Genomic DNA, 21,049 nt, shown 5'->3' on the forward strand with positions numbered 1-21,049 from the left:
GAATCATGAGACGAAACAGGAGTAATAATATGTCAAAACTAGGAGATATTAAGTCATAATTATTAAATAACAAGTGAAAAATATTAAATAAGTCCAAATGATTCAATATTTAATCAAATATATTAAATTTAAATGATGTGTTTGAGTTTGTTTGTAATGTTTTGTCTCTTTGCAGCAAGTGGAGGTCGATGGACAGCAGTGTATGTTGGAGATCCTGGACACAGCAGGAACAGTAAGACCTGTCTGTCTGTCTGTCTGTCTGTCTGTCTGTCTGTCTGACCACCCATCTCTCTCCCTGACCACCTTTCTGTCCACCTGTCTGTCTCTCTGCCCACCTGTCTGTTTACCTGTCTGTCTCTCTAACTACTGTTCTGTTTACCCTGACTACCGGCCTGTCTCCCTTACCACCTGTCTATATCCTTCACCAGCTGTCTGTCTCTCTCACCATCTGTCTATGTCCATTACTACCTGTCTGTCTCTCTCACCACCTGTCTATCTTTCTACCCACCTGCCTATTTACCTGACTACCTGTCTGCCTCGTTGACCACCTGTCTGTCCCTCTGCCTACCTGTCTCTCTGACCACCTTTCTCTCCCTCACCACCTGTCTATCTTTCTGACCACCTGTCTCCCTTCCCACCTGTCTGTGTTCAGGAGCAGTTCACGGCGATGAGAGACCTGTACATGAAGAACGGTCAGGGCTTCGCTCTGGTCTACTCCATCACGGCTCAGTCCACCTTCAACGACCTCCAGGACCTCCGGGAGCAGATCCTCAGAGTGAAGGACACCGAGGACGTACGAGACACACACACACACACACACACACACACACACACACACACACACACACACACAAGAGAGACAAAGTCATGAAGTCACTTCCTGTAATTAAAAAAATCACATATTTGGGATTCAAACAAAGTTAAACAACGATTACTTTGTGAGCCCAAAGAAAACTACAGATCCCATGAAAGAACTACAAGCAATGCATTGTGGGTATCATCATAACTTTGTTTATTCCATATCTATAAAAAACATCAACTTATTACTTAATTTACTGAACTTCTCTAAAAACGTCTTCACCTTTTGCTCCTCTCTGTCCGGCTGTTTTTACAGATAAGAAGGACAAGGGCTTCTGGGAAATGGTGTTTATTAAAGAACGCTAAAACATATATATTAAACAACAATATTAGATTGTTTTTCCATAAACTACGGCCCTCATCTGAACACGTACAGCAAGTCTCTGTTTAAAAACTGCATTTTTATTTATTAAAATTGTTAAAAATGAGATTTTGAACGAGGTTTTCTAAAACTACGTCTTTTTAAAACAATAACACAGTTAAATCAATAAAAACTAAACATTATATATTCATGAGTTCTAATGATTGCAGGGTGATGTGTTAGAGTTTCAGCATTCTGCCGCCTCCTGCTGGATTTAGGTTTGAATTGCTTGACAATGTAAAATCCAAAGATTTTATTATATCATAACAATAAAAGCAGGAAATCCTCACATTTGACACGATGCAACGAGAGAATGTTTTGAACTTTTGATTCATAAATATCCTAAATTATTAGTGGGTTTTCTCTTGGAGGTTAAATAGTGATGGAGGAAACAAATCACTCCAAACACTTCAATCACTTTTAAGCAATTGGGCCTAAACTCATTGAATCAAAGGGTTTGAAATGGTGACACCTGCTGGCCAGCTCTTGGTACCGCAATCATCTTAAAAACCTCATAATGATCAAACTACAAGTAAAACCTCATAATGATCAAACTACAAGTAAAACCTCATAATGATCAAACTACAAGTAAAACCTCATAATGATCAAACTACAAGTAAAACCTCATAATGATCAAACTACAAGTAAAACCTCATAATGATCAAACTACAAGTAAAACCTCATAATGATCAAACTACAAGTAAAACCTCATAATGATCAAACTACAAGTAAAACCTCATAATGATGTTATGAATGAAAGTAAAAGCTTCTAAAACAGAGTTCACCGCTCTGCTTTTAAATATCATTGAAGCCTCTTACAGCAATGCTTCTCCTTTCAAACATCGATACTCTGTTAAGTTTTCTGCTTTGAGTTTGAGGCTTATTGCCAAAATATAAACATCACTATGCAGATTTGTAAAAAGTCTGAATTCATGCTTTAGCAGGTCTGTCCGCAAGACGGCAAGCAAACAACTTTTAAAATGCTTGTTTTCTGAATGGAGTTTGGCTCGATCGATGCTATGCTATGCTATGCTAACATTGTAGCAGCTCCATCAACACTCTGAATAACTTCATCTAGGCATAAAAGCAGTATCAACAACAGTCTGTGGTTTACACACATACATTTATACACATAGTTTAGTCCTGTCCGGACAGAGGGAGAGTCTAAAAGCTCGTATTCTTACTTGAGTTGAAATGTTCCAACTTGTGGCGTTGCAGGTCCCCATGATCCTGGTCGGGAACAAGTGCGACCTGGAGGTGGAGCGCGTGGTGGCCAAAGAGTCCGGCATCGGCCTCGCCCGCCAGTGGAACTCCTGCGCCTTCCTGGAGACCTCGGCCAAGAGCAAGATCAACGTCAACGAGGTGACCACACACACACACACACACACACACACACACACACACACACACACACACACACACACACACACACACACACACACACTCTGGTTACATGTACGTTAGAGGGTCTCCACGGTAACACAAGAGACCCAAACTAGGACCCGGGTTGTGCCAAATCATATTCAGAGCATCCAAACTTTATTAGCTCAAGCAAGATGCTTGTTGAGCTGAGAACAGGCATCAACCAAGGCATCTATGAGAAAATGACTCTACTTCTCTCTTGATTTATTCCCTCAGTAAACATTGTAAACATGAGTTTATGGTCTCAATCTCTAGTTTCAAGTCTTCTTCAATACAGCATGATGTTCATTTAGTAAATGATGCTCCATTTAGAGTCAAACAGACCATAAAGCAGGGGATGCTTTACTGTAGGTTGGATTCATTCACACAAACATTACAGATGTGGTTGTTTGCAGAGATCTGCACCTTTCTGGTTGTAAATGAAAAACGCTCCACACTGTTACAACTTTAAAACCTTTTCTTTAGCTTTGGATATTTAGCCCAGAATACATGTTTATATATGTATTCTATATATTTGTGTGTGTGTGCAGATCTTCTATGACCTCGTGCGACAGATCAACAGGAAGAGTCCAGTTCAAGGCAAAACTCGCAAAAAGTCCAACTGTCAACTTCTCTAATAACAGGTACGTTTTCTTTAAATCTATTATTAGACACAAACACTGTACGGACGTTTAATCGATCTTCTCTCTCCAGTTTCCTGCTCACCTGACCGACAACCAACCAACCAACCAACCAATCACAGGACATCTTCCAGCTGGCCACGCCCCCTTTTAAACACAACCATGTCATCATCAACATCAGCCACCTCTGACCTCTGTTCCCGCGACAACCACACCTCCCATCCCCTTCACCTCGCAGTCGAAAACAGAGACTGTTGCCTTGGAAACATAAAAACCAAACATCAAAAGACTGCAGCGATGACGGATGATGATGATGACGATGATGAAGATATGATTCTGCTCTTGCAGGAATGGGGGGGCTGTCCAAACAACTGCCCAGATTTAAACTACGGTTCCCATCATGCTCTCTGCTAGGCCACTCTGCGCTGGGGAGTGGCCTCTTGCTTTCACTTTTTAAATGTTCCTTTTTACTTTTACTTATTTTTCCAGCAGCGCCGAGCTGATCCGGCTCTGGTTGAACCTGTGGATCCATTCAGTGATTATTATTATTACGGTGGTTATGATTATGATTCTGTGTGAAAAAAGATATAAAAGTCATTTAATGTTTTTAATTTTGGGGGGTAATGGGGGGCGGGGGGTTAGCGGGTGCAGCAGGTCACATGGTCAGCTCATCGCGCTATGCTAACAAAAGTTAGCCGACAGCTACGGGACAGATTTGGCAATATTCAGAGCAAATGCTAACTATCCCCAAATGCTGCTTGTTGGGTTATTTTAAAAGCTTACATAGCTTTGAGCTACCTTGTTAGCATAGCAGCTAGCACTAATGTGAAAATATTGTGAGCAACTTATGCTGTTTGTGGGGTGTTAGCATTATAAAAATATCCCCAAATTGAATTCTAACTATGCTAACACACTGTTTGTGGAGTGTTGGTGTATTTACAGATGGGTGGTGACTGCAGCGAGTTAGCTTGTCAATTAGGAAAAACTAACAAAGCTAAACATGCCATTTGTAAACAGTTTCAAAACACCAACTTGAAACTTAAGCATGAGGGCGCCATAATTAATATCAGCTAATGCTAACAGCTAACTCAATGTATTTGCTATGTTGTAAAGGGAAGCTAACGATGCCACTTCAGCAAAATAATATATAGATCGTAGCTGCGTGCTAAGTTGTTAACGTAGCCGCACGGTGAGCTGACTCTAGATCTGCTGCTCAGGGAGGACATGTTGCCTTTAGACAGCAGACTCACACTGGTCCAGTAGGCTTTCTTGTGTGTGTGTGTGTGTGCGTGTGTGTATGTGTGTGTGTGTGTGTGTGTATGTATGTGTGTGTTTTTGTTAGTGTGTGTGTGTGTGTGATCTGCAAAGTAACAAAGAACCACGCCGGTTTCTGTGGGGCAGAGCAGGGCGCCTAACAAGTGACGTTTTCGTGATAATTAACCATGTTATTACCTGATTATTAATGTTATTAACACATCTGAGAGGGAAGCGCTGAACTATCTGTCCTTAATGTCTCCACTGATGTGAACTGTCCCGCTATGGAGGACCAAACTCAACCAAAACGGCTGAACCTCCATGTCCTTGCATGCTCAGATCATCCGGTGTAATATTTCACGCTACCACTTTAGTGTCAGTAGCGCACTGCTAACATGCTAAAGTGTTAGCATGGATGCTCTCATTAGTCGAAAGAAGAGCTCAAATCTCAGTGTTTCTTTTTAACGGTAGCACGGCCAAGTTTGAGACCAACCGGAGGACGTTGGGCTTGAAGCTGAAGCCCCGCCCCCCACTCGTGAATTTGGGGGCGCGGCCTGTGAAGCAGCAGCCACAGAAAAAAGATTTGATTATCCGTTTTTGTTTTTAAATGTGAGTGCGTTGGACTCAGTGACCTCTGTGAGTACTGCTGTGCACAGCGTTGTACTACCGGGAGTACTGCAGTACAGCGTGGTACTGCCGTCAGTATTCCGGTTCTCCCGCAGTACGTTCAGTCATGTAGCATGTCGATGTTTCTGTCAGTACTCAGTCTGACCTCCGGGAGGCGCTGCGACAGTTTGCATGCCGAGCGGGTCAAAGGTCTGTTTGCAGCCGTGGCGGTTCATCATAAATAAATAATAGGGTTGCTTGCTAACAAATAGGAAAGCCAGTGTTGTGATAACGCTTTAAATAAATTTCAGTCCACTCCCGGATGTCACGCCTCTTCTCAGCCAATCAAATCATCACCTGGCAACACCGCGGCTGCAGGCAGACCTTTCTGGTTGCCACAGTAACCGAGGCTGCGGTGCATTCGTCATTTTCGTGCGACTTCTGTGGCTGTAATGATTGACAGCTCAGGCCAAACTCTTATAGGTGTGTGTGTGTGTGTGTGTGTGTGTGTGTGTGTGTGTGTGTGTGTGTGTGTGTGTGTGTGTGTGTGTGTGTGTGTGTGTGTGTGTGTGTGTGTGTGTGTGTGTGTGTGTACGTTTACGTTTTGGCAGATCTAAAGGTCTCGGTATGCTTCAGAAGAAGGAGGCTGTGTGACCATCTTTAAGAATGGTCCACTTTCGGACAGTCTGTCTTTGAAGATGTTCTTGGCGTTGAGCCTGTGAGAGAGAAGTTAAAACTGTCTTTCTAAGAATATCTCGCACACTTTGATGAATTTTCTTTTTAAAGTCATACAATTGTCAGAAGCAGCAAGAATTCTGCTGTCGGAAAGGTTTAAACAAGCACTTTGTCTGAAGCATACAGAGGCCTTAACGTCTGTGATAAAGTGAGGCGTATTTCTTCCCTTTTTTAAAGCTAGGCTAGCAGATTCAATCTGCTTCCATTCATTGTGCTAAGCTAGGCAAAATGCATCTTGGACCTATCTCTGTACAGATTAAACATGATTGTGATCGTCTCATCTGAGTTTCTGTAAACGGAAAGAAGTCGCACTGAAATGACGAGTGCAACCCGCGGCCAAATTCAGACTGATTCATTCAAAGAAGAAATTATTTTACATTACTGAAATAAATCTGCTTCTTTTTTTTCTCTGTATGGCATGATGACCAGTGAAATGTAAAAGGAACCAGTTCAGCCAGTAGAAGCACCAGGTTTAAATCCCCCCGTTTCCATTCTGCTGAATCGTCTCGGTTCAGCCGCCGTCGGAGTTTAAAACTGGTCGGAAAATTGGTCTGAACTGGTTTCTTCCAGGACAGAAACCCACAGCAGCAGCGGGTGGAAGGGAAGGGGGGAGGGGGGGTGAAGCCAAATGTAAAGTAAAAACTAAAAAGCCTTAAATGAATAAAAGTGGTGCAATTTTGTAACAGCAACCTGCGACTTGGACTCATTCTGGATTAGATAGATGGATAGACACACACACACACACACACTATAGACATTTGTATTTATTGTAAGTACAATCCTGCATATATGACAATAATATAATATATATAGTTTGACCAAAATAAATCTTTTAAGCTCAAATCCTCAACAAAAGGACATTTCATGTGGTTGAAAGCTCCAGAAAAAGCTAGTAAGCATGTTGGGTGTAGGGATATTTCAATACGACCAATAACAAGTCTTGAATTGAGTTTATTTTTCCAATTTTGAGATTAAAATAACTTAAACTTAAAGAGTCACAATCTTTCTGCTTGACTGCAAATATAACACAGCAAAGAAATTAGAATTACTGATCAGATTCAAAATGTGTGGATCTAACATAAACATGGTATAACATTAAACAATGAAAATAAGATGAGATGAGGTCTTTTTTTAGGGCTGATTATGTTTGAGCAGGTATAAATATTATAATTATTTTTAATTAGAGGATATTTATTGTTTTTGAGGGGTCATAAATATAATTTGTATTATAATTAATTTTGTAGAGGATTTATTATTGGTTTTAAAAGGGGCCATTATTAATAACATAATTATTACTTATATTATTGTATTATTATATTTTTTTAGGGTTTATAATTATTACTTTGAGGGGTCATTATTATTAACATAATTATTACTTATATTATTGTATTATATTTTTTAGGGTTTATAATTATTACTTTGAGGGGTCATTATTATTAACATAATTATTACTTATATTATTGTATTATTATTTTTTTTTAGGGTTTATAATTATTACTTTGAGGGGTCATTATTATTATTTTTAATAATTATTATTATATTATTGTATTATTATATTTTTTTAGGGGTTTATAAGGGTTTATAATTACTTTGAGGGGTCATTATTATTAACATAATTATTACTTATATTTTTAGGGTTTATAATTTTTTAGGGTTTTATTATTATTTATTATTTATTATTATTTTTTAGGGTTTATAATTATGACTTTGAGGGGTCATTATTATTAACATAATTATTACTTATTATTTATTGTATTATTATTATATTTTTTAGGGTTTATAATTATTACTTATATTATTGTATTATTATTATTTTTTAGGGTTTATAATTATTACTTATAATTATTGTATTATTATTATATTTTTAGGGTTTATAATTATTACTTATATTATTGTATTATTATATATTTTTTAGGGTTTATAATTATTACTTATATTATTGTATTATTATATATTTTTTAGGGTTTATAATTATTACTTATATTATTGTATTATTAGGGTTTTAATTATTTTTAGGGTATTATTAATTATTACTTATATTATTGTAGTCGTTGACAGAACTACAACACGGATGACGTCAACGCGTTGACGCAGCACGCTGAGTCGCCATGGCAACGGCGTCAGCGTGTTCCTGTCGCTGAAGCGTTGGCGGAGCAGCCGGCTAGCACGCTGGCTAACCTAGCTAGCTAGTTAAACGATGCTAACCAGCTAACTAAGTGACGGCTGGGCTGACGGTGACGACGGAGGGGTGAACTCTCGCGGTGTTTCGTTGGAGGCGAGAACGAGATGACCGTCCGCTTCAGGGTGAGCAACGGGTCAGCTGTTAGCACTGTTAGCATTGTTAGCATTGTTAGCCAAACAAACGCATGCTAACGAGCCTAGCTAATGCTAATGAGACTGCAGAGTCAGGATGAATGAGATGTAGCTCAGTGAGCTAAGCTGATTAGCTTAGCTCACTGAGCTAATCAGATTATCACATATGTGTGTGTTTACTGCAGTAAAGTATTTAAAGTATATATATATATATATATATATATATATATATATATATATATATATATATATATATATATATATATATATATATATATATATATATATATATATATATATATATATATATATATATATATATATATATATATATATATATATATATATATATATATATATATATATATATATATATATATGTATATATGTATATATATATATATATATATATATATATATATATATATATATACATATATATATATATACATATATATATATATATATATATATATCTGATATATATACATATGAGATGTAGTAGATGTTTTTAAAGATGTAGTAGATATTTTTTTTTTTTAAAATGTAGTTTTTTTTTTAAAGATGTAGTTTTTTTTTTATTTAAAGATTAGTTTTTTTAAAGATGTTTTTTTTAAAGATTAGTTTTTTAAAGATGTAGTTTTTTTTAAAGATGTAGTTTTTTGAAGATGTAGTTTTTTTAAAAGATGTATTTTTTTTTAGTTTTTTAAATGTATTTTTTTAAAGATGTAGTTTTTTTTAAATTATTTTTTTAAAGATGTAGTTTTTTTTTTAAAGATGTATTTTTTATTTAAATTATTTTTTTAAAGATGTAGTTTTTTTTTTTAAAGATGTATGTTTTTTTGAAGATGTAGTTTTTTTAAAGATGTAGTTTTTTTTGGAAGTTTTTTTAAAGATGGAATATTTTTTCAGTTTTTTAAAATGTAGTTTTGTTTAATGATGTTTTTTCGGATATATCTTAAAATGTTTAATTATGGCATGTAGTTTTTAAAGATGTAGTTTTTTTGAGATGTATTTTTTTTTTTTAGTTTTTTAACCATGATGTGGTTTTTTTTAAAGATGCCGTTTTTTAAAGAGGTTTTTTTAAAGACACCTTTTTTAAAAGTTTTTCATGGCTCCACCTGTTTATCTAATGGAATATTATAGACATCATTTTATTGTGGGACTAATAACTCGGATATATTTGGTATCTCTGAAAACATTTGAAACTCCACGAGAATTTTAAATAAAGATTTATTTTGAAAAAATGTTAAGCAGCAGAACCTGGATGAATAAAGAGCCATCAAACACAACAATCTTCATGTGTGTGCGTTTGTTTCAGAGTAAGACTGAATACCAGAAGAGCTACAGGGTTTCCCGGTCCAAAAGTGTGTCTACTCAGCGCTGCGCCCCATTGGCCGGCCTGCGCTCCGATCAGATGGGTAGGAACCCTGATAGGAGCTCTGATTGGACGGAACTTTTGTCTTCTCTTTCTTTTTTTTCCAGATTTGTATCATCATAAAACAAAGAATACAAGTTAACAAAGAATGCGATCACTTTTATTCTGAAAGTCTTCTTTGACACGTCTTTCTCATTCAGGTATCGGCAGAGAACCGGGTCTCCAGCGGCGGAAGAGGCTCGGTCCTGGTGGTCTTGCTCAGTCCTGCAGCTCTCTGCTGAGTCCTCCAGATCCACAGAACTCCCTCGCAGAGCCGACTGCACTCAGAACAGCCCCCCCTGCTGGTAGGAAACCCTCATAACAAACTTCTCCTCGTCGAGTAAGAACACTAAGCGCTAAATAAGTTCTGTTAGGACGCTGGTTATAACTCTGGAATATAATGTTATAACACATAAAGTAAAAAAAGCTGGCGTTTAGCATGCTAGTATTCTAACGTTAGCATGTTAGCATGCTATGTATGATAATAAGGTGTTCTGTAAATGTCCTCTCTCTTCATCACCAGCCTCTAGGAGTCTCTCCGCTCACAGGAAGGGGACTTCCCTGGAGCCAAATCCTCCGACACCTCTCGGAGCACGAGCTGATCCTGGATCTCCTGCAGCCTCTGGACCTCCAGCAGGACCACGACCCGCTGCAGACCCTGGACCATCAGTCGAACCAGGAACTGCTGAAAAATCTGGTAAATACACATGACATAACTCTGCTTTTATTATCTTCTTATAATCTTTTAACCCTCGATTCTGAGTGTTTTTCTCACGTTATTTGGTCTCCGCAGCAAAGTCCCGCCCCTCCAAGCTTGACAGCCAACCACAGCTGAGCCGACCTTTGACAGCAGCGCCAGACGGACAGCAGCACTCGGCCAATGAGGTGAGCCAAAATGTAGCTTTACAAAGATTAACCACCTCCACCACAGGTGTGTCTCTCTGTCGGATTAACCTTCGTTTGTGTCGCAGGTTCATCACGCTCTGCGGTGGAAGGCGGGGCTGAGGACGGGAGGTCAAAGGTCAGGAACTCACAGGTCAGAGTACCTCAGACAGTTCGGCTGGAAGAAACCTGCAACTGCTGCTTCTCCCATGCTGACTGCAGAACAGGTACACATCCATCTAATACACCCAAATACTAGCACATGTTTCACTTCTACTGACTGCAGAACAGGTACTGCCAAATACTGCAAATACAAGAACTCGACATTACCATATTAGAGGGAGAATTAGTGTACTGTCAGTAGTATCAGTAGTAGTAGTAGTACCTCTGTGTGTCCACTAGATGGAGGTAGACTGTTCTTTTGCTGTATTGGAGGAAAAAGCCTTTTTGTTAGTGATATAACTGTTTCCATTCTAAGTTTGAAGGGGACTTTATTCAATATATTACTTCACTGCTCTTTGATTTTAGTGATCAGATGATAGTAAGCTGCATAAGGGCCACATTAAACATATAGGAGAAAGGAAAACTGCAAAAGTCGTAAATATAAAATAAGTTGTATGTAAAATGTTCCTGCTTTAAAAGTGAAAAATTAAATTTGTTCACCGTACAAACAATTGAATAAGTATTTAGGTGACTGTTGACCTTTGACCCCTCCCTACAGCTGATCCACTCCAGCAGCAGATCCGTGCCGCCCTTTAAGAAACACCCCGTTCCCATGGAAACGGAGTACCGGCGCAGCTTCCGGGGTCTGGTCCCGTCCGCCGAGCCCCGCCTCCGTAAACACCTGGAGCATCATCAGACAGCCCCACTGTTCCACACACACACGGTATATACACACACACACACACACACACACACACACACACACACACACACACGCACACACACACACACACGGTCCTATATGACACAAATATATGACATGCTTCTTTTGTTCCTGCTGTAATTATCTTTTCAAAATAAAAGTCCTGACTAAACTGTCTTCATCTCCAGACCAACAAAAAGAAGAGGGAGGAGCCAGAGAAGAAGCCACGCCCCAGTCAAAATGTCCCCGCCCCCAAGAAAGATGCACCCACGCCCCCTCCTCCTCCTCCTCCTCCTCCTCAGGTGCAGAGAGGACACAGGTGTGTTTCTGTGTGTGTTTGTTGATGTGTCTCGTCAATGCATCACGTTTATGAACGTCTGTCTGTCAGACAGTATGAGAGCAGCTTTCGTTCTCCCCTCCACAGAATCCCAGAGGGAGGCGGAGCCACGGACGGCGACGCCTTTCAGGTCAGAGTTCAGTCTCATTGGGCTGCATCATAATGAGGGGGCGGGGTCACGTTATGTCTCCTTTAAGTTCATCAAGCTGCAGGTCAGATGAGAAGATGATTCTCACCTTTAGCATAGCTTAGCATAAAGGCTGGAAGAGGGGCTAAACTGTTAGCATAGCGCGATAAAAACGATAAGATACATCTTTAAACAACATGTTAGCTAACAAGCTAGCAGCGGTTGAAGAAGTAAAAGTAGGAATACCACAGTGTAGAAATACTCCCTTTCTTTCCTGAAGTAAAAGTGCAAAAATGTTATTTTCACATTAAACTTGAAGCACCCTAAGTAAAAGTACTCATTATGCAGTATAATACGTATCATATTGTTGTCTTTTAATTATTAATCTATTAATGTGTTCATCACTTTAATGTTGACACTCGTCTTTAGCCTAGCTTTGCTGAAAACTCCTCTTCAAGAAGTACTACCCTGAGCCTTCCACTTAGCACTTATTGTATACGTATCAGTTTGTTTCACTTATTGTATTCATATTAGTTTGTTTCTGTACTTTTGCTCTGGTTTATGCTTTAGATGCTTGTTTAAGAAAGGAGATGCACTTATGACTTCTGGTGACTAGTAGTTCTCTTGAATACCTATGTTGAATACACTTCCTGTAAGTCGCTTTGGATAAAAGCGTCTGCTAAATGACTGTAATGTAATGTAATGTAATGTAGCATAAAGGCTGGAAGCGGGAGGAAACTGCTAACCTAGCACCATTTTAAGAGAAACAATACACCTTCAACCAACATGTTAGCTAACAAGCTAGCAGCAGTGGGAGAAGTAAAAGTAGATATACCACAGAAATACTCCTTTCTTTAATGCAGTAAAAGTACAAAAATATATAAGCATCACCATAAACTTAAAGTACCTAAAGTAAAAGTGCTCATCATGCAAAATAATTTACATTATATTATAGTCTTTTAATTATTAATCCATTAATGTGTTCATCACTTTAATGTTGATGCACGTCTTTAGCCTAGCTTCGTTTAGCATAAAGGCTGGAAGCGGGGGGAAACTGCTAGCCTAGCACCATTTAAAAAGATAAGATACACCTTCAAACAACTTGTTAGCTAACAAGCTAGCAGTGATGGATGAAGTACTCAGATCTCTTACTTCTTATGCAGAATTATTCCTTTTGTCCTGAACTAAAAGTGGATAAATATAAGCATCAGATTATACTTGAGGTACTTAAAGTACTGAAGGTAAACGTACTCATCATGCAGAATAATGCATTATGATGCATTAGTGTGTTCATCACTTTCATGTGTCAGATCATCACCTTCACTAAAGGTGTGACCACTTGACCTCTGAGTTATCTAGAATCAAACTTTGCAGGACTGAATGTCGGTTGATGTGACCGATCAATGTTTCCTTATCACTGTCTTTGATGAGGTCGTCGGGGGATTTGCACAAAGCCCGTCTGCTCACTCAACGATGTTTGTCGCTGATGGAAAACTTGAGCGTCAGCTGTGAAACCACAGAGCTTCATTTCAGGGAAACAGCTCAGTGCTAGTCAGACACACACATACACACACACACACACACACACACACACAGGTAGGTTCCCACAAGTCTTGTGGAAAGTGTCGTTTGAGGAGGGGGGGCGCTGCTTTTGCAAGATGAAACACTTTTCTGCCTGAAATCAGCAGATTTCAGGCGAAAACATCAAACAGCTTCGTGCAAACAGTTTAAAAAAGATTCCCTGAAGCTGTGCAGGGAAAACGTTTTCTACAACTCCACATTGTGGATTGGACAAATATATTTTTGCGTATCTTTTTGTTTTTGCAAGAACAGCAGATAAGTAACTTATTGAATAACAATCAAAGCAGAACTGTCAGTTAGAACTAAGACATTTTATGAGGTGATCTCCGAGGAGTCCTTCCCAGAAAACAAGGCAGTTACGAAACGATAACTGACCTTTTATTGGTTACTGTTACGGCTACTGTTTATGATCAATTTGTTCTGCAAAGTCACATCAATTCATGGATCATTAAAAACCACCTGTTTGTTCATTCGCTGCAAGTGAAGGCGTCCTTCTTGTGAAGCCATCGGACTCTTTTTCACACGGCGGCGGTCGGCTGTTCAGTAGAGACGTTACCTTTTATCCCAACGCTTCGGAGCGTTTGTTTTGTTATCAAGGACAAGTTATTGTTCCTGAGTAAAAACAAATAAACTTTCCCCTCTAACTTTCCTGGTTTCACACTCACACTCTCTTCCCTCTGCTGGTTAAAGCTCTTTATAGAATAAGTCGACCGAAGGATTGACTTACACACCAAAAACACACCAAAATACTGCAGCCGTATATCACACATCACACGGTAGAGTGTTATAAATCCATCTGTTTTTCACTCTTTTGGTGTTAATTAAGCTTTTTCAGAACTTTTTCAGAACCAGTTTGCTGCAAAGCTTCATGAAGATTCACATCTCCATTGTTCAGTCTGTCTTTATAGATTGTTGCAGTGTTACACTTCATTATGCCTGAATGTAATTTAGTCACTAACATCTGTGTGTGTTGAGATGTTTGGACAGCCTGAATTTGGCACATGCATTCACTTGGACTCAAGGATGAACTGTTTGGAAAGTGGAGGTCAAAGGTCACCGTGAACGCTGATTATGACAATTTCATGCAACTATCTAATAGGATGAAATGATAAAGTGATGACATTTTAAACAGACCTGGATGTGAACTGTAACTTGACTGGTCGCAGTTATTCAAGTAAAAAAGATAATATAATTAGAGAATAATCTTGAGATTAATAGATAACATAAATAATGCTAAGAAGCAGCTTTATGTGTCTTTCTGTTTGTGTTTTTGTGTTTTTCTTCTTTAAAATGTCTGTAAAGTATTTTTAAAGACTTATTTAATCAGTTAATAATGTAATAATTAAAATTCCATTGTTCCTGCAGTCATTTAACTTTTCAAAATAAAGGTTCCTGAATTGTATTTTCAGGATTAATTATTTAGTTTAGTCTGAATGTATGTAAATAAAAAGCAGAGTTTGTTTTGTGGTTTAGGAACCCTTCACTTACATCCTCACGTTCACATCGATCAAAGTCTATTAAAAACAATTTAAACACATTGAACATTGAGCCAGAAGCTAATAAACTGTAGTGTATATTTATTCATTTATTTATTTATTCATTCATTTATTTACTACCCATAATGATCTGAGGTCTGTGCAGAGTTTAAGCGTTTTGGAGGGAAGCTGCTGAGTGTGTTCAGAGGTAGAGTAGAGAAGAGCTTCGTCAGGTTTACGGTTCATCTCTGGGATGTGAGGTTTAGAGACTCGCTGAGGTTAAACCTTTGAAAACGAGGTCGGGGTTACCCAGGGTTTGGACCGGGGTCAGGTCACCGTCAGCTTTACCAGAATCTACACTTGAAACTCACACAAAGTACACAAACAGAGTTTAATCTAGTTTTGATTGAAACTTCTCATTCAGCATTTTCACCTCTTGTGTTTATTCACAAACACCCAACATTTTACACTTTCTCTTCCTTCCTCACACTTCTGTTTCAGTTTAGTCTTCAGGGTTCTGACACACACAAACGTTTTGAAACTTCACATTTTCACTGTTGAACACGCAGCAGCACAGCCTCAAGTTTGGCAATTTTAACGTCAATATCTTTGTCTTTTGCGACCAGTGAACAGGAAGTGACCATATATGGACTGAGGAGGAGTGACGTAGAGGTAGAGACCTGTCAATCAGTGTGTAGCCCCGCCCTAAAGCATCCCCTGCTTTACGCTCTGTTTGACTCTAAATGGAGCATCATTTACTAAATGAACATCATGCTGTATTGAAGAAGACTTGAAACTAGAGATTGAGACCATAAACCCATGTTTACAATGTTACTCCACTACTATTATGATATAAAGGTGTTACAGTCTCCCCGCCTGCTTCCCGTCCAGGTGGAGGAGTTGAGGCAGAAGGCCTCGTCGTACCGCCGTCGGGCCTGGGGAGCTAACTTCTCCAGAGACCACCTGAGCCAGCTGCTGTCCGAACACAACGCTCTGTGGGAGCCCACGGACACAACCGACTCTCCCACCGACACCCCCACCCCACGCCTGACCTTTGACCTATGCCCTGACCCGGACAGCCGCAACAGCTCCCCCGTGGAGGCTCTGGACCTGGCCAGGTGAGAGAGAGAGAGAGAGAGAGAGAGAGAGAGAGAGAGAGAGAGAGAGAGAGAGAGAGAGAGAGAGAGAGAGAGAGAGAGAGAGAGAGAGAGAGAGAGAGAGAGAGAGAGAGAGAGAGAGAGAGAGAGAGAGACCAGCTCAGAGAAGCTTTCAGATGATTCTCTGAGAGTCTGTCTTTGTGTTTGTTTTTCAGCCGCTCCAGTAGATCCAGTAAGAGGTCTTCTGTGACGAGCTCAGGAGACAAAAACACACAAATCAAAGCACAAACATTTCCAAGTCCTCCTGCTGAAACGCATACGGCCTGGGGAGTAGAAGAAGAAGAAGAAGAAGAAAACATAGACGAGTAAGTGTTTCCGATTCTGTTAAACCAGAAACAAACTTCTTATTCTGAAGGGTGATAAAAAACAACATAAAACGTGTGATCAGCGAGCTTTGGACAGAGCCAGGCTAGCAGTTTCCATATGTTTCCAGTCATTATGCTAAGCTAAGCTCACTTAAAACGTTAAGGTATGAAAGATGTATTCAACTTCTCACCTGTTTAACAAATCAGCTTATTAAGTAAACATATTAAAACAACACAGAGTTGGTCTGTATATTTGTGTGTTCCAGGAAAAACAAACCACCTAACATTTATTATATTTATCTAAATGCATCCTCAATGTGTTCAGACCGTAACTGTCGTTAACGCCTAAAAAGGTAAAAGAGGCACAAAGACGAGAGCGTGGTATGTCTGAGCTGCTTCTCTTCATCCTGACTGACGTTTTATAGAAAGAATCTTTTATTTGATGTTTTTTCAGTTCAACATCTGAAACTGATTCATCCTGTTAAACTCTGATCAGAGTTTCTGTGCAGCCGCAACCGTTCTCAGGAACTGTGTGTGTGTGTGTGTGTGTGTGTGTGTGTGTGTGTGTGTGTGTGTGTGTGTGTGTGTGTGTGTGTGTGTGTGTGTGTGTGTGTGTGTGTGTGTGTGTGTGTGTGTGTGTGTGTGTGTGTGTGTGTGTGTTTAGGGAGGAGGGAAGGTTACCGACTCCGAGGCTGAAGATACGACCAGTTCAGAGAACTCACCATGACCTCACCACACCTGCCACCGGTATATGCCTACACACACACACACACACACACACACACACACACACACACACACACACACACACACACACAGTCTGAGACTTACTTGCACTTATTGAGCCTTGTTTGTTGCACTTATTGTTTTCGTAGTAATCTGCCTCTGCACTATACTTTTGCTCTGGTTTATGCTTTAAGATGCTTGTTTAAGAAAGGAGATGCACTTATGACTTCTGGTGACTAGTAGTTCTCTTGAATACCTATGTTGAATACACTTATTGTAAGTCGCTTTGGATAAAAGCGTCTGCTATGACTGTAATGTAATGTAATGTAATGTAATGTAATGTACTGTAATGACCACAGTGTGTGACCTTTGTTCTGTCCTCCAGGAGGAGCTATACTGGTGGGAAAACTAAAGAGCAGTGATGAATATTCTCCAAACAAACAAGTAATATTATAATCAAACATTTATATTATGTTATATTTTAATTACTTTTTTATATGTTTTATTTTTACTTTATTATATCATTGAATATTATTTTATTGAATATTATTTTATTTAATATTATTTCATTTTATTATATTATATGACTTCATATTGTTCTATATTATATGACTTTATATTATATTATATTATAATTTATTTTATCACATTCTATTATATTATATTTTAACTTTTTGTTTTATTTTATGTTTTATTATATTCTTTTATAGTATTTTATTTTATATTATTTAATGTTATTATATTATATGACCTCATATTGTATTATATTATATTACTTAATATTATATCATTTTTTATCACATTATAATATTATATTATATTATATATATATATTTTTTATCATATTATATATATATTTGTAATCATATTATATTATATTATATATTTTTTATCATATTAATTTATATTGTATTATAGTGTATTATATATTTTTTATTATATTATATTATGGGGTGTTTCTGTGTTCAGCGGTGCGGGTCAGCTGTGTCCGCAGCCGACATGCCAGTCAAACAGAAGGAGGCGTGGCCTGATAATAGCCCCGCCCACCTCCCCCATCTTCCTCACCACCTCCCCCAAGCCCAGCTGCCACCTGCCTCTAAACCAATCAGGGCGAAGCAAACGTCCCATCTGGCCCCGCCCCCACTGGCCCCGCCCCCACATCACTGTATCCAGGGCACGCTAAGAAACGCCGACTTCCAGCATAACGGTGAGATCCTCATGTGTTGGTAGTCAATCAATCAATTACACGATTGATTAATTGATTGATTGTCATCAGAACAATCAGAAGAAAGAAGCAAATATTTATTATTATTTTATTTATTTTTATGACATATTCAAAGGCATTCAAGCAGCTGATTTAAGTTTCTGAAAATGTTTTGTTTATATTTTATCTTTATTTATTTTTTATTAGATAATCGATTATCTAAATAGGTGGCAACAATTTGACCCTGACGATTAATTAATTAAACTTTATGATATTGATTTGTTTTTAACCACCAAGATGGTTATTATTATATTATTATTATTATTTAATTTAATTGTATTTAAAATTATTTTTTCTTTGTTTGGAAAAACCAAATTGTAAAAAAATCCAGAATGTTCTTCTTTGTTTGGAAAACACACACACACAACATTACACACAAAAAATCCAGAATGATACACACACACACACACACACTGTTCTACACACACACACACACACACACACACACACACACACACACACACACACACACACACACACACACACACACACATATACACATATACACACACACACACACACACACACACACACACACACACACACACACACACACACACACACACACACACACACACACACACACACACACATACACACACACACACACATACACATACATACACACACACACACACACACACACACACACACACACACACACATACACACACACACACACACACACATACACACACACACACACACACACACACACACACACACACACACACACACACACACACACACACACACACACACACACACACATATATATACACACACACACACACACACACACACACACACATACACACACACACACACACACACACACACAGGGACTCCCCCTCTCTCTTCACTTCCTTCTCACTTTCTTTCATTCAGTTTTTCTCAAAGGATCAGATTTCATCGTCAGATTGATCATTATCGCCGTGGTAACCGTCTCTGTGTGTCGAGTCCTCGGGGGAAGTTTAGCGATCAACACCTGTTGGATGGATTGTATTGTAATAACTTTATTGATCCGTTAACACTTTGGTTTACGACCAAACACCTGCAGAACTAGAGACCGAGCAGGAAACGTCCACAGCATTAAAAGACAAAGAATCTTCTCGGTGATCAATAATCAATAACCGCTCTGATCACGCGTCTCCTCAGGTGAGCTGGGTTTGAGGTTCAGGGAGCTTCAGTGTCCGGGAGGAGGCTGCTGCTCTGATGAAGGTGAACATTTAAAAAAAAAACGTCCTCACACGTATAAATAATCAAATATAAACAAACTAAAAACCACTGTTCTCCCGTTGCCTAGACGACCGGCTGTCGGTGATGTCGTGGCGTTCGGCGTCCTCCTGCTCGATGGCGTCCGCCGTGCTGGACCGCGCTCAGAAGAGACGGGAACACTTCTGGGGGAAGAGATGACCTTTGACCTCCCATCTCTGTTGTACAATATACTAGTGAGAATAATGTATTTTTAATAGATGATTATTTTAAATATCGTGTATTTTTATAGTTTATTTTTACAAAGTAATAGATGTTTTTATAAATTCAGTAATTGTGTTTATTTAGTAACTAACAACAAAATCATGTTGTTTTTATGTCACTCATTAAAAACAAAGTGAACCAGTTTCTTTGTGTTAGTTGACCTTTGACCTCTTCTCTCGAACGCCGCCGTCGTTTGTCTGCTTCCTCCTGAAGGAATGAAGTTCGACGAGTTCGGAGGAAGTTTCCATAAAAACTTGTCGTACTTTCCTCTCACCTTTTCACGGCTCGTTTCCTCTTCCTCTAAATAGTTTCATTCAACCTGCTGAACCTCCAGCTGATCATATGACAAATATTAAAGATGAATAAATAAATAAAGAATGAAAGCATTGGAGTTCACAACATAAAAGAAAAAAAAGAGATTAAATTCAGAAGAAAATTCTGTCAAACTCAATTAACTACAACGAGCAGAATCAATTATTTGGTTTCTATAAACTCAAAAGTTAAATATCAAAGATATGCACAAATATTTATTAAAATAATTAATATAAAAAAAATACTGTTTGACCAGATTTTTCAAAAATCCTGACTGTTGATTAAAATGGGATTTTTCATGTGATATTAAAATGTCATAATTCTACAGTTAGATATTTTTCCAAACTATTTTTTTCATACCATATTTCAAGGCTTTAAACCAATCAGAACAAACATCACATTGAATATAATCTTTGGGCACAAATGGGTTAAAAAAAATGAAATTAGAAAAACAAAACAAGCTTGTGAACGTCATCCTGGGTATCAATAAAGTTGTATTGATATGATCAAACATCATTTACTTGTTGGTTGTATTTTATTTATGTGAGCATGCAAATTAAGTAAAGTTAAAAGATAAATATAGTGAATTAAAAATGTATTTAAGTGGAAAAGATTTATAGTGAAAGGAAATAGAAATACTTAACTAAGTATAAGTACCTCAGAGTACCTTTGATGCTGCTCATCTTTATTTATTTTGGAATTCACAACAAAACTCTGTAGAACGTCGTAGTGGAGGAAGAGCAAACATCGTCATCACTTCCTCTGGACACGGAGTGGATGACTACCTGGCAACGACTCACACTAATCAAAACACACACACACACACACACACACACACACACACACACACACACACACACACACACACACACACACACACAGGAAAGCAGGAATGACCTGTAGCTGAACCAGCTGACTGTGAATTCCCCCTCTGTGGATTTACGGTTCAGAAC

The 21,049-nt window shown here is 38.4% G+C and overlaps 2 protein-coding genes across 3 annotated transcripts in view; both read left to right on the forward strand.

Annotated features, from left to right (window-relative positions):
• Positions 1-6,133, forward strand: part of LOC129112229 (ras-related protein Rap-1b) — a 13,338-nt gene extending 7,205 nt beyond the window's left edge. For both annotated transcript variants that reach the window (XM_054624226.1, XM_054624227.1), the window contains exons 4-8: positions 176-232; positions 653-793; positions 2,438-2,581; positions 3,172-3,264; positions 3,335-6,133. In XM_054624226.1, the coding sequence (XP_054480201.1) occupies positions 176-232; positions 653-793; positions 2,438-2,581; positions 3,172-3,258 (429 nt within the window). In that variant the 3' untranslated portion in view covers positions 3,259-3,264; positions 3,335-6,133. The remainder of the gene's footprint in view (positions 1-175; positions 233-652; positions 794-2,437; positions 2,582-3,171; positions 3,265-3,334) is intronic.
• Positions 6,134-7,938: 1,805 nt separating this feature from the next.
• On the forward strand, positions 7,939-19,873 carry mdm1 (Mdm1 nuclear protein). Its single transcript, XM_054625045.1, has 16 exons — positions 7,939-8,160; positions 9,491-9,590; positions 9,748-9,891; positions 10,110-10,283; positions 10,380-10,471; positions 10,558-10,695; positions 11,190-11,354; positions 11,522-11,652; positions 11,737-11,800; positions 15,745-15,971; positions 16,166-16,315; positions 16,980-17,062; positions 17,427-17,485; positions 18,011-18,248; positions 19,464-19,526; positions 19,612-19,873. Exons 1-16 carry the CDS (start codon positions 8,143-8,145, stop codon positions 19,719-19,721), a joined length of 1,956 nt encoding a protein of 651 aa, XP_054481020.1. The 5' UTR covers positions 7,939-8,142; the 3' UTR covers positions 19,722-19,873.
• Positions 19,874-21,049: the final 1,176 nt, after the last annotated feature.

This window comes from Anoplopoma fimbria, chromosome 23 (genome assembly GCF_027596085.1).
Source record: "Anoplopoma fimbria isolate UVic2021 breed Golden Eagle Sablefish chromosome 23, Afim_UVic_2022, whole genome shotgun sequence".
Lineage (NCBI taxonomy): Eukaryota > Metazoa > Chordata > Actinopteri > Perciformes > Anoplopomatidae > Anoplopoma > Anoplopoma fimbria.